Source organism: Falco rusticolus, chromosome 3 (genome assembly GCF_015220075.1).
Source record: "Falco rusticolus isolate bFalRus1 chromosome 3, bFalRus1.pri, whole genome shotgun sequence".
NCBI classification, from domain to species: Eukaryota; Metazoa; Chordata; class Aves; order Falconiformes; family Falconidae; genus Falco; species Falco rusticolus.
In genome coordinates this window covers 114,992,927-115,005,771 of record NC_051189.1, presented here as the reverse complement: position 1 = coordinate 115,005,771, position 12,845 = coordinate 114,992,927, and the positions used below count along the sequence as shown (strand labels likewise).

Genomic DNA, 12,845 nt, shown 5'->3' with positions numbered 1-12,845 from the left:
GCAGCTCAGCAAGCCTATTGTGCTATTAATACTTCCCTGGCGTGATATAGTTAAAAATACTCCCACCCTTTCAAGACAAAATGTAGCTTGGAAGTGTCATGATGGGAGGAGTTCAGGGATGGAAATCCTCTTAAAGGAATATGACTTCCCCAATGTCAAATAAACAATATGAATGAGCTTGTAACAGCCCCCAGACTGAGCCTGTTCCCACTAAGAGCAAATTTGAAAATAATGCTCAATGCAGAGCTCTCAGGCCACTTGCTACCAAAGCTGTTTCACTGACAAAATTGGTACGCAGCCAGATGGTAACAGGTTTTACTGATTTTTCAGAGAGATCTGCTGCCTGGGGAGCAGGTGGGTTTGCAATTCTCAAGTGCCTGGCTTCCTTCAGACAGACAGCGCAAGGTCAAATTCTGATCGAAAGGCAGGGTCCTGACACGCACCCCCCTCTTTGCCTCCAGCCCCACACTCGGATAACGCTGGAGATCCTGACCTTATTAGCCACAGCTAATTTTTCCGTGGCAGTATCTATAGGTGCTGTTTCTGGATGAGATCTGACAGACGCCATGGGCAGAATAAAACATACTTCTTCCCACAGGATTTATGAACCAAGGAAACAGGTTGGTTGTGTTGGGTTTTTTTATGGCACCTTTTGACTTCAGTCCGATGAGAAGGTCTAGGTCTATGCTTTCACACTTTAGCTCCTCTCAGGATAATAAGCAGTTCCCCTCCCATCTCCACCAACAATTCTGCATCAAAATGGGTTAATTCCCGCTCCATCCCGCTGGCTCTTCACCCACTGCCTGTAATCGCTCAGCAGTACCAGCACGGAAACAATACCTGCACTTAACATTTGCTCAGTGCTGTTTGATCCCTTTTCCCTTACTAATTTGAGTTCATAATAGATCAATATATATATTAAAAGAAAAAAGACCAGACGCATCCACTGCAGCTGTGAGAAGGGGCAAACAAAGCCAGCCTTTCTGGACGAAAAACACATCTCTGTCTTTTATGCAATAAACCAGCAAACTGCTGCCGTACGCTAAAATCAATACCCAGAGAGACACCCTTATGTTGCGATTGCCAATGTAAGTGCTTTATTTTAATAAAAAAAAAACCAACAAAACCACACACAAAAAATCCCAATCCAGGCCTTGTGTGATGGATGTCATTAAAAAACCACTATTGATGTGAGGAAACGAAGGCATCCTGAGGCTGGTGTGTTGGGGGGGGGCACGGTGCTGCCATGTCACCCGGGGAGGGGTGCTGACAGTCTCAGCACCTCCCTGCACCCCGCTCCAGGCTGGAAGGCGTAAGCCAAAGGGTTAAAAAGGAGGATGGGACATTTGGGGTCCCCGCCTCGCCCAGCCCCCACCTGCTCTCCCCCAGCACCACTCTGGGGGCTGGGGCTGAGCTCAGCCTGTCCTTCCTAAAATGGGGGAAATCTGGATAGTGACCAAAACCGATCCCTCCAATCTGTTTCAGGGGCTTTTTTTGGAATAGCCTGGAACTAGAGAGACCTCACACAGCCCCTTCTTCTCCAGCACCTCAGTTTCCCTTCTCAATCCTTTCTTCCTGTTTATTCAGGAATCATCTCTAGGGTCAGCAAGAGACCACTCCAGCCTGAAACGGGGCTTCTGCTGCAGAGTGAAAACTGTCAAAAAACCAGTTGTGCCCTCAAAATACCCTTGATGGCTGGCAGAATGGAACCCTCCTGGCCCACAGCATTAAATTTTGAAGGCCACGGAACTCAGCAAGCATCACGCCTGCTGTCCAGCCCTGTGGCATTGCACCTTGAAGCTGGGAAGCACGTGCCCTGCACTGGATCCCAAGGGTCTGCCCATCCAGAAGAGCCCTGGTCCTGCCCTGTAACCCAGCATGGGAGGAACTGGTGCTTGGGAAGATGACAAAATTGAGCTGATGCTCGGGGCTGCGAGCATCCGGGGTTTTCAGTGCAAGGCAGCCTGGAAACTGATGCACTAGATGGTAACAATTTGCTTCAGGGATGAAGAAACTTAATTTTTCTTCAGAACTTCACCCAGCGCAAAGTTTTGATTTGCCAAATAGAAAAATCGATATAAAACCAAGCATATACTCACCAATCAAAGGAATCTAGGGAACTCTGCCCGAGAGGGTGCTGCCCGGGTTTGGCTTGGGAGCAGGGTCAGCTCTGCACCTGCATCCGCGCTGGTCTTCGGGGTCAGGATCGCAGCCCACAGCTGGACACCGAGCTCCTCTACCAGAGCTCGTGTGGTTCTCACTGGGCTCAGCTTGCACGGCCGTGGACCTTCCTCAGCTGTTGTGAATCCAGGCCTTTACTATTTTCCCTAAAAATACAAGAAAAAGGGAAAAAAACCCACCCCATGACAGCTTGACGGTAATTACAAGGAGGTTTTAACACATGTCTCAATCTGCATTAATTAAATCAACAGGGAAGCTTCAATTGAGTAAATGAGGTTTTTTTCTGAGCAGCAGCAAATGCTGAGGCTGGTAACTCCAGTTTGCTGCATGCATGTGCAGTGGGATGGGGAGGGATCTGCCGGCTGGAAGGGGCTTCCCAGGAGGGAGGGAGCCGCAGGCAGGATGAGCTGGGGGTGGGGAGGATGAGAAGGCTCTCAGCCCTAAGAGACGAAGAGCTTGGAGCCAGGTCTGTGCCGACAGTCGGATTTCAGCCCCAAGCCCTGAGAGCAGAGAGCTTTGAAGCTGAAGCCTGTCGGAGAGCGGAGGTTGCTCTGTGGAGATAAGCCGTGGGGAAGAGGAATGCGTCCATTCATACCCCAGCCATGCTGCAAGCACAGCTGTGAGGGGAATATCAATGGGCAGGAGTGGCTTGTTTGGGGTTTTTTATTTATTTATTTCAAAAGCCACTGTTTTGAATATTGAGGCAGATCAGACACATCGAAATGCTTGACTGCAAGGGAACTCTTCCCAACACACAGCCCTCCAGGGCAGGGGTGGGCTGCCAACCGGCAAGCAGGGCAGGTGCCCCCGCTACCGACCCTGCTCATGTAACAGTGCTGGTGTTCCCTTCCCACGTCCCCGAGAAGCAAAATCTCTCTGTGAATAAAACACGGGGGATTTATGGATATAAAACCCGGCTAGCTCACATTCAAACCCCAACCTGTGAGTTGTAACAATGCAGCAACCACGAGCTGGTGCCGGTGGGCTGCTGTGGCAGATTGCACACCCGGCTAACCCTGAACTCCTGCTTTTTGCCAGAAAACTTTTCAGCGCGGCACAGGCAAGCCTGGAGCAGCCCGGGCCACCCCAAAGACTGGCCGGCTGGCCCCTCTGGTTGCTGGCCCGGGTGGGTGACAAGGAATGATGCTCTGTCGCTGCCCACAGCTGGCCTGGGAAATGCTGGCTCTGGCAGAGCGGTCCCAACCCCCTTTCTTTCCAACTTCTCAGGCCCAGCAAAGCGATCCAAGCAAGCTGGGACGTGGGGAAAACACCTTCCTCATGTGCTACGCCGGGGATTTGTGCCACATCTTTCACACACGCTGCCTCCAGCCTCAAGGCTGGAGCGTGTCATGGGGACCTGGAGGAAAGTGCTGCTTGCAAGGGAGGGGAGCCTGGCTGAAGAGATAGCTCCGGGCTGGATTTTAAAGCAGATGCAGCAAGTCAGCGGAGTAGGAAAATGCTTGGAAAGTGCTCCTGCACCACCACATCCCACAGAGAGCAGAGAGGGGCCAATGCAGCAGAAGAAAGAGGGTGTCTGCCCTGCCCAAGTGACCCCGGGGCTTTTTGGAACTCTCCTCTCTCTTCTGGTGGGGTTTTCGTCCGAAGGCACAAAGACAATTGGAAATGTGGTCCCAGGTGCAGAGGCTGGCTCTGGAGTGGGGAGCAAAGGAATGCAGGACCAGGCAGAAGGACATCTGTCCGCTTCCCCACTCCCCCAGACCCATGGGCACTGAGATGGGAATAAGTAGCTTTCTGTGAACCAAAGGGTTAATGAATGTCAGAGTCACCCTCTGAGCACAGCCGGTTTCTGCCACCCCTGTCCATAAAGCCTTTACATCTTTACGTAAGAGTCTTGCAGAATTTATAGCCTGCCTCAGCTATGCCGTGCTGGAGCCATGACCAGGCTGCTCCCCTCTAGCTGCCAGCGCAGATCCTTGGCCGTGCTAATTCAGGGAGGAAAATGAGATTTGATTTCTGCACCAGTCACTGTCTCTCACTGTTAAAGCGGGACCTGACAGGCTCTGTTCATTCCCCCCCGGCTCACCCACACAATTCATCGACCTTGAACATTCCCCACCCATCTCAGCATCCCAGCAGAGCGGTCCTGAAGCTCCCTGGGTTGTCACACCCCGGCTTGCTCCCAGGGCTAGAAATGGTGGTTTCAGTGTAAAACAATTTAAAAAATATATATCTGGAAGCCTCAAAAGCACCGGGGTTTTGTGGTCCTGTTCACGTCAGTCCTTTGTGTCACCGGAGAGTGGAGGAGATGTTGAAAGATGTCCTCCCTGCTGCTGCACAGCGCTGCGCCATCCCCCGAGGCCATCCTGGAGCATCCTCAGCCCTAGGACTCGCCTGCGACTAAGATGGGCCAGGGGCTCAAGGCGAGGACGTGGCCGTCACTGACGGTGACACAAGCAACTCGGGAAGAGTGAGATACTGCTTTTCCATTCCCCTTTCTTCCCCTGGGGTGAGGGCTTTGCTGGCACCCACGTCACCCACCGTCACTGGGTGAGGAATAGCACGTGCCACCCAAACCCCACTCTCCTCCAGCCATGGCACCCCAGGAAATCCTGGCTCCGTGCACCCCTGAGCCTTGTCGTCTGCAGCAGCTTCTCTCTGCAATGGCAGAAGGTGAAGCAAAGCCGCTGCCGTCCCACCACGTGTCCCCCAGCAGGAACCCCACGCCGCTGCCGGCGGGGACAATGCAAAAGCAGATGGTGTGCCAGGAGCCTGGATGTTCCCAGCAGCTGCCAAGGCAGCATGTCCAGGATTGCCTGCCGCTTCTCCCACCACAGTGCCAGCCAGGACCCTGGGGAGGGTCTCCAGTGGGCCAAATCCATGCAGCTCCACCAGCTTCAGCCCTTCCTCAGGATCGCCGAGGATCAGACCTCCTCTCCTAAAAAGCACCCCTTGCTCTACTGTCTCTGGTGTTACCCAAGGGCTGTAGGTGCCTCCGAAGAGCCTTATTCCCATGGCCAGCACGTGCCTGTTTGCAGCGGCATTGCTCTCCATGCTGCAAAACCAGGCTGGGCTGTTTTCCTTCCATCCCCCGGGCTGATCTTGGTCCCTGTTTCACACCCCTGCACTGCTGGGGTGCTCACAGATGCTTCCAGCCGGCCTCTCCTTTAAAACGGTCCTCTTTCTTTTTCTCCCCCAGATTTTAGGTGTGGAGCCAACAATCTGGCCAGCTTCCCAGGACAATGCTAAGATTTTCATTACCCTTGTGCTTGGAGCCCTGATGCTGAATCCCTTTGCGCTGGTTCTTCTGGCCACGGTTGAACTACCCCCAGCCCCTGTGGAACGACCCCACTGCCTGCTCCTGCCAGATGTGCCACAGCTGCAGCAGATCCAGCGATGGCTCGATGCCCACCAGCCCGCTGGGTGCAAGGGGGGTGTCAACTCGGGCCCAAGTGACAGCCAACTCAGTCCTTGTCCACGGGGATTTTATTCCCTTAGCCCCACAGCCCTCACTGCGGGCAGTGCCTGTGCAGGGAGGGCTCTCCCAGCACGCTCGCTGAGCACCCCGGCCACCAGATGTCCTGGGAGCACGGACCTCAGGTCCTGCTCTCCCCATGGATCCTTCTGCCCTTCCTGGCTCCCAGCTGGCTCATTTTGGACAAGAAGCAGCCACTTTGCTGGTACCTGGCTCCTGCCAGCCACCTCGGAGCAGGCTACAGGTTGGAGCGGCAGAATGGTGCTTCTGGAACCACCGAGTCTCCGATGCCTTCGAGGAGGTTGTCCCATCGATCGAACTCCTCTTCCAGGTCTGCACGGGGCAGAGACGGTGACAGGGTTACGACAGCAACTATCAGCCCGGCTCCAGGTGTAAAGGAGGAGGAGCAGCCACCGGATCCCTTTGCTTTGTGCAATGGGATGGGAAGCACCAAACCCAAGCCTGCGGAGGCAGCGGCCCCCCCGCAGCCCCCTGCAAGTGGGGGAGCTCTGGTGCCCTCCCGAACCCCCAGCCAACGTGCCCTCCACCCTGCGCCGTACTGAGGTGCCTTTGCAGGAAGGCCAGAGCCGCCCGGCTGGTGATGTCCAGACCCTTGTAGGGGTCAAGGGTCCCTCTTGCGCCAAAGATGCGGGTGTTGAGCTTCCCAGTGAGAAAGGTGAAGTCGGTCTGGCTCTGGTGCACGGATCCCCTGGGACACAGAAGGGATCTGCTTCAGTGGGAGCTGGGGAGGGGTCCTCCTGCTGGGAGGTAGGTGTTCCCAGGAGGGTACCGGCAGGGGGGTACCCCCAGCCCCTGACTCACAGGATGGTTATAATCTTCGTCTGGCTGTTCCTGGAGCTCAGCCTCTTCATTTTGGCAATGCTTTCTGGTGTCTGGAACTTCTCGGTGTTGATGAAGAGCACGGGCTTGGGCACCTCCGGGTACAGCACGTTCTCCAGGGGGAACATCCAGGCGTCGAGAGCCACTGCACACCTGCAGCAGGATGGATGCACGCCACGGCTTCCCTTCCCACCGGGATGAGCCACGGGTCCCTGGAGCTTCCTGGGGCTCCTCGTCCCTGCTGCAGCTTACCTGAAACTGGGCTCTTTCACCAAGGCCAGCACTGCTGTCACCCCACCGAAGGAATGGCCCATGACGGCGACTTTGGTCAGATCAACGCTGTCCTGCAAAAAGGAGAAGGCTGAGGAGCCTGTGCTCAAACCCTGCAGAAGGGTCCTAATTAGGAAAGAAAAAGCCAAGGGAAGAACATCAGCAAAGCCCCACTGCTCTGCCCTCTACAAGGGACACTCTGTCCCATTTCCATGGCTGGTGGAAGGAAAAAGGAGAAGAGAGGCACCAAGAAGCCAGGACATGGAAGGCTGTGGCTCTGCACAGACCCTGCTTCTCCCAGGAGGAAAAGTCTCACACAACAAGGACTGATCCTGCCAGCAAAGGGTACCCCACCCCCCACCGTCGGCCAACCGATGCCCCGGCTGGTCCTTCAGCACAGACAGACCCAGATACCTTCAGCATGGAGAGATCAAAGTCCTGGTGAAGGATGTTTGGGACAGATTTACCGCTGCTGATGTCCTTGAAAAGCCGGAGCGCTCGCACACATTCCTCTGCTCTCTGATGAACCTGGGAGTGAGAGCCGCCCCTTCCCCGGTTAAGCCAGCTCCTCCACCCCACAAGTTTGTGGCCAGATCCTCTCCCCGACGCCCACCCACACTCATCCCTCCAAAACAGCAGCGCTCAGACCCGACGGGGCTTTCCCTGAATTACAGCAAATGTAAAAGCAAGCGAGAGGCTGCACCGCAGCGGCTCCCGTGGGGATGCAATGAATTTATTGGAATGGTTTCTTTTTTTTGTTTGTTTTTAATTCAGTTAATCTGATAGCACAGACGGCTGGAGATGAGCAAAAGAACTCTGCTCCGGCGAGGAAGCAGTGGGGTGTGCAGGGGAGGGAGAGCCCGGTTTCCTTGCCAGCTGCCCCCCAGTCAAGCCTGCTGAAGCCATTCGCCAGTGCGAACACCCACGGGGGGCCTGGACCCCCCATCCCACCCCAGCTGCCAGGAGCAAACCTGGAGGTCACCCTGAAACCCAGCTCGGGGGCTCTACCCAGGAGCGGCTCAACAGCCCAAACGGTGGGTTCAGGGAGAGGAAGCCCTGACCTGGAGCCACGTCGGCGCTATGTCCCCTGCTCCCCAAAGGCCACAAATGCTGTCGGCCACACACATTTAAAGGCCTTCCATTGACAAAAAACTCCGACACAAACGTCTCTCCATTCCTCCCTGCTCCCTCTAACACAGAAGATGCCGTAACTGAGGCTGACCTGGCAACCATTTCCCTCTATTTATAAATTATTTCTCATTCACCCTCAGCATTCATGCTCACAGGTTCATCTTTACAGGAAAACTGTCTCCCTTGTTCATGCAACGTGTCATGAGACGGAGTATACACAAAAAAAAAGAGGCTGGGACGTGATTTAAGACTGCCAAAAGCACCTCCAACCACCATGTTTCCTAGAGAGCTTGTCTACAACAAATCTTGACGCGACGTTCTTTTAAACGAGGCAGAAACAAGCAGGGAGGAACCTGGCTCAGCAGGAAACCTTCCCGCTCCCCAGCAAGCAGCTGTCTGGGATAATCCCACAGGGACAAAAATCAGAGTGTGAACAAACCCAGCAGCCGGCACGAAGCCCTGGGCTGGGCAAAGAGCCTGTTTCTCCCCGGGGTGCTGGTGACGTTAAGCATCCAGGGATCCAGCAAAGCCCAGCTCAGCTCCTGCCAGGGTCAGCTGGAGCTGGGCAGAGGGACCCCACAGAGATAAACAGGTTGAACAGATTTTTCTCAGCTTGCAAGGAGAAAGCTGAGCCCCAGCATCGTGGCGGTACAAGCTTGGGAAGGGTTGGAGATGAACACCCCAGGGACAGGGGCTGGCTCAGCTTGCAGGAGGGATTTCACACCTCCTGGGTTGCCCACCCTCAACCTCCAACCCTGGTACCTGCTTGTTTCGGAAATAAAACTCCTTCTGCCCTTGGGGTACCCGTTGGTAGGGGATCCACTCCTCTCTCCCAGCTTCTGCCGTGCAGAAATATGTTGCAGAGGCAGAATGGTCCCTGCAGTGGCAGAAGGGCAGGCGGCCACGTCACGGGGGCACCGGCAGCCCCCTGGGACACCATGCCCTGCCAGCCCGGCCACGGCTGCCAAATGTGGGGGGACCGGGTGCCCACCTGTGCTCCAGTGCCGCCACCACGAAGCCCCAGGATGCCAGCTCTGAGCAGACCGAGGAGTACAGGGTCCTGCAAGGGAGCCGGGGGGCAGCAGCATCAGCACTGTGCTGCCAACACAAGGCAGGTGTGAGTGGGGCTGGGGGGGCCGGGACACCTGCATCCCCATCCTGGCTCTGGCCTGGAGCAGGGGCTCAGCATCTCCTGCCCTGCTCGGGGCTCATCCTACCGAAAGGCTCCCAGGCCGTGGGAGAAGATGATCAGCGGGTACCCACTGCTACAGGGCTTGAGAGGCCCGTTCCAGCTCACTGGCACTCTGCAGGAGCCTGCAGGGAAGAGGAACCCCCCCCAGGAGAAGGGGGGACACGGGCAGCGGGGTGCTGCTGCTGCAGCAGGACCCCGCTCAGCTCCATCCCTGCCTGTAGCTTCCACCGGCGAGCCGGGGATGGGCTGGGTGACCTTGAACCCCACTAAGGGAGTGGGTCCCTAAGGATGGGGGAGCACCCAGGATGGGGGACGTGGTGCCCGCCACCCCCTTACCGATGGTGATGCTGAGCAGGGGTGCGCACCAGCGCCGGCTGCGGTGGGCAAAGTCGGCCAGCCCGCCGCAGTACTCATAGCGCGGGATCCAGAGCGGCCACTCAGCCCCGGCCCGGGGCAGGCAGGGGTAGAAGAGGCGGAGGAAGAGCCCCTGGGGGAGAGAGGGGAAGGGGGGACGCGATGGGGACAGCAAGGGGCAGCGGTGGCCATGTCCTCAGCAAGCTCAGTTCTTGCAAGACCCAGCTGGCTGCAGTGCATGGAAGCCTGTCTCTGTCCCCGTCCCCATCCCTGTCCCGTACCTGCCGTGTCTGGCCCACCATGACATCCGTGCAGCCCACGTGGTGAGGCCCCTTCCCCAGGGGCAGCGCCAGCGACTGCGTCCCCCCCATGCCGTCACGGCCCAGCCTAGGCAGATGCACAGGGTCAGCATCTGTCCCCCACCTGGGGGACCCCGACTCGGCTCTTCTCCTTCCCCCAGCCCTCTCCCCGTGGTCCAGACCCCCAGCATCCCCCCAGCACTGCACCAGCCAACACACCGAGGTTCCCAATGCCCCCTGCACAGAATTCCCACGGGCACAGTCCTGCAGGGATGCTCAAGGATGAAACCCTACAGTTTCTCTCCCAAGAGCTGCTGGACTGGGACAGAGGGGCTGACAGTGGGTTTGGGGGGCTGACGGTGGGACAGTGGGGCTGATGGTGGAGCTGACAGCGGGATGATGGAGCTGATGGTGGGACTGGGGGAATGATGGCAGGACAGTGAGACAGTGGGGCTAATGGTGGGACAGGGGGACTGGTGGTGGGGCAGTGGGGCTGGTGGTGGGATGGCAGGGCTGACGGGGGGCGGGGCGCTGACAGTGGGACGACGGGGCTGACGGCTGGTCAGTGCCCAGTGGGGCAGGTGGGGCTCAGCAGAACCTGCTCCATGGCCACCCTGCTGAGGGGCAGCCACCCCCGTCCCCCCGCCCCCGGGGAGCTGAGGGCAGGGGAGGCAGCACGGGCCGGCGCTGCAGAGCTGGGGCGGCACCGGGATGTGTGGATGGGGGGTCAGTGCGGGGCTGGTGGGGGCGTCGGCCAGCCCCGGGCACCCCCGGCAGCCGCTGAGGAGCCCAGTACCCCCCAGTGCAGAACTACAGCTCCCAGCAGCCCTGGGCCGGGGAACCACAACTCCCAGCATGGCCCTAGGCTGGGACTACACCTCCCAGTATGCGCTGGGCCTCCAGACTACACCTCCCAGTATCCCCAGCTGAACTACAGATCCCAGTGCTTCCCGGAGGCCGGCTCCCACACCCCTCCCGCAGCCCCTAGTCCCTGTGTCCCCCCCCAGCACCCCCAGTTACCATCGCAGCTCTCAGTGCTTCCCCCAGCTCCCAGTGACCCCCAGCTCCACCTCCAGCTCCCAGTACCCCCCAAATTCCCAGTGCCCTCACTGACCCTTGCAGCTCCCTCCCAGTGCTCCCCAATGAGCTCCCAGTGCCCCGTAACCCCAGCTCCCCCTGCAGCTCCCAGTGCCCCTCCCAAGCTCCCAGGGCTCCTACAGCTCCCAGTTTCCCTCTGTGCACCCCAGCTCCCAGCACCCCCACCCCAGTATCCCCCATTCCCTCCCTTCCCAGCCATATCCGTCCCCCGTGTCGTTCCCCCCCCCTCCCCGCACTCACCAGTGCAACAGGGTCACAGCTCCCAGCACGCACCAGTGCGCCCTGCACTACAGCTCCCAGTACCCCCCGTGCACGTGGACTACAGTTCCCAGTAGTACCCGGTGCAAAACCACAGCTCCCAGTGCTCCCAGTGCAAAACCACAGCTCCCAGTGCCACCAAGCCAAGACGCAGCTCCCAGTCCCACCAGCACAAAACCACAGCTCCCAGCGCCCCCAGTGCGGGTTGCAACCCCAGACCCCCCATCGCAGCCGCGGCCCCTCCGTGGGGGGCTGTGCCCATGGGCAGCACCTTGACCCTGGGGCTGCCCTGTCCCTGTCTGCACCCCAGCCGGGTTCCTGCTCCCCAGGGCTGGAGACTGTCCCCATGGGTGTCCCCCCCCAGAACCCAGGGGGTGCCTGGGGCTCCCGCTGCCCACCCCCACGTTCCCTGTCCTTTGGCTAATCCGCTTTCCGAAGCTAAGGCAGCCCAGGGCCGCAGTAATCCCCTCTGTGTCGGGGGGATTAACTCCCTCCCGGGGCTGAGCTGGCCGGGCCTGGCAAATAAATATCCCAAGATTTGGTAAAAACCATCGCTACCAAGCTGGCACGCACACAGCCCCTTGCCGGGCTGCCCAGCACCGTCCCCTGCCTGCATGGGGAAACTAAGGCACAGCCCCTAGGGCTGTCACTGTGTGTGTCCCCTGGGTCCCACTCGGCTGGCAGGGCAGGGGGAGGGGACCCCAGCCCACAGCCACCAGTACAGCCACCCTGGGGTGCTGGGCTGAGGCTCCTGGCACCCTGTTCCATACGGAGCAGAATCCTGCCCAGAGGCCGGGCCACCTGCAGGCTGAGGCCGGCCGGGTTGTTACACCCATGGGTGGGATCCAGCACCCGTCCCGGCTTGCCCGGCCGGCGGGGCAGGGCGGAGGGCGGCTGGCGTGGCCGGGGATGCCAGCGCAGGGTGGGAGAGTCGAGCCCCGACCTGCCCTCGCTGCCCAATCCAGCCCACGCCTGGCTCCCCACGCTGGGGCTCAGCACCCCCAGCACGCCCCCGTATCACCCCAGCAGAGGGTCCTGGCTGGTCATGGTGGGGGCTGCTCAAGACATCGAGACTTGATGGGGGGGGCGGGGATCCTGCTCTCATCTCCGATGGAGCCCTGCAGGACGGGGGTGTGGGGGTCCTGCAGGTGAACCACTGGGGTTCCAGTTGCGTGGGTGTCACTGGGGGCTTTGCTGCTGACCATGTTGCTTTCTTTAAAGGGATTGTCTCTGCCCACAGCTCCTGTTCCAGCCATCCCAGCAAGTGTTCTCGGAGCTGTGCGCTGTGGATGGCTGATCTGGGGGGGTCAGGCCAGGCTGGGACCCCCACCTCTGCCTCACCGTCCACAGCTGGCTTTGTGCCATGGTCCGGGCTCCAGGGCACGGCCACGTTGGGAGCTGGCTTTGACTTGGGCAAGAGATGTTGGGCTGGGGGGGGGGGGGGCTTGTGCCTCCTACCCCTCCTACCCCGTGCTGGGACCCCGGGGTCGCAGGAGCCCGGGGGTGGCATCGGAACCTGGGTGTTGCTGGAGCGTGGGAGTGACATCGGAGCCTGGAGGTGCCATAGGAGCCCAGGGGTGCCACTAGTGGACGTGGCCCCAGCTGTGTTTCAGTCCCTGCTCCCCGTCGCTACCCCACCGTGACCCCATTGCTGCCCTTTGGGGGCTCCCCGGGGGACTCCGGGGCACAGAAGGGCTGGGGGCCTGAAGGCACTCGAGGGCTGAGCCCACCGGGGCACGCTGCTCCCATCGGGGCTCGGCACCGGCCCCCCTCTGCAAGCGGGGACGCG

At 59.1% G+C, this 12,845-nt stretch overlaps 1 protein-coding gene across 1 annotated transcript; it reads right to left on the bottom strand.

The window, feature by feature from the left end:
• Positions 1–5,610: 5,610 nt before the first annotated feature.
• On the bottom strand, positions 5,611–11,073 carry PAFAH2 (platelet activating factor acetylhydrolase 2). The gene is made up of 11 exons (XM_037379920.1): positions 11,039–11,073; positions 9,683–9,788; positions 9,384–9,534; positions 9,073–9,169; positions 8,847–8,915; positions 8,618–8,732; positions 7,139–7,252; positions 6,707–6,798; positions 6,437–6,607; positions 6,175–6,323; positions 5,611–5,947 (listed from the first exon to the last, which is right to left on the bottom strand). Exons 2-11 carry the CDS (start codon positions 9,770–9,772, stop codon positions 5,853–5,855), a joined length of 1,143 nt encoding a protein of 380 aa, XP_037235817.1. The 5' UTR covers positions 9,773–9,788; positions 11,039–11,073; the 3' UTR covers positions 5,611–5,852.
• Between the last annotated feature and the right edge of the window lie 1,772 nt (positions 11,074–12,845).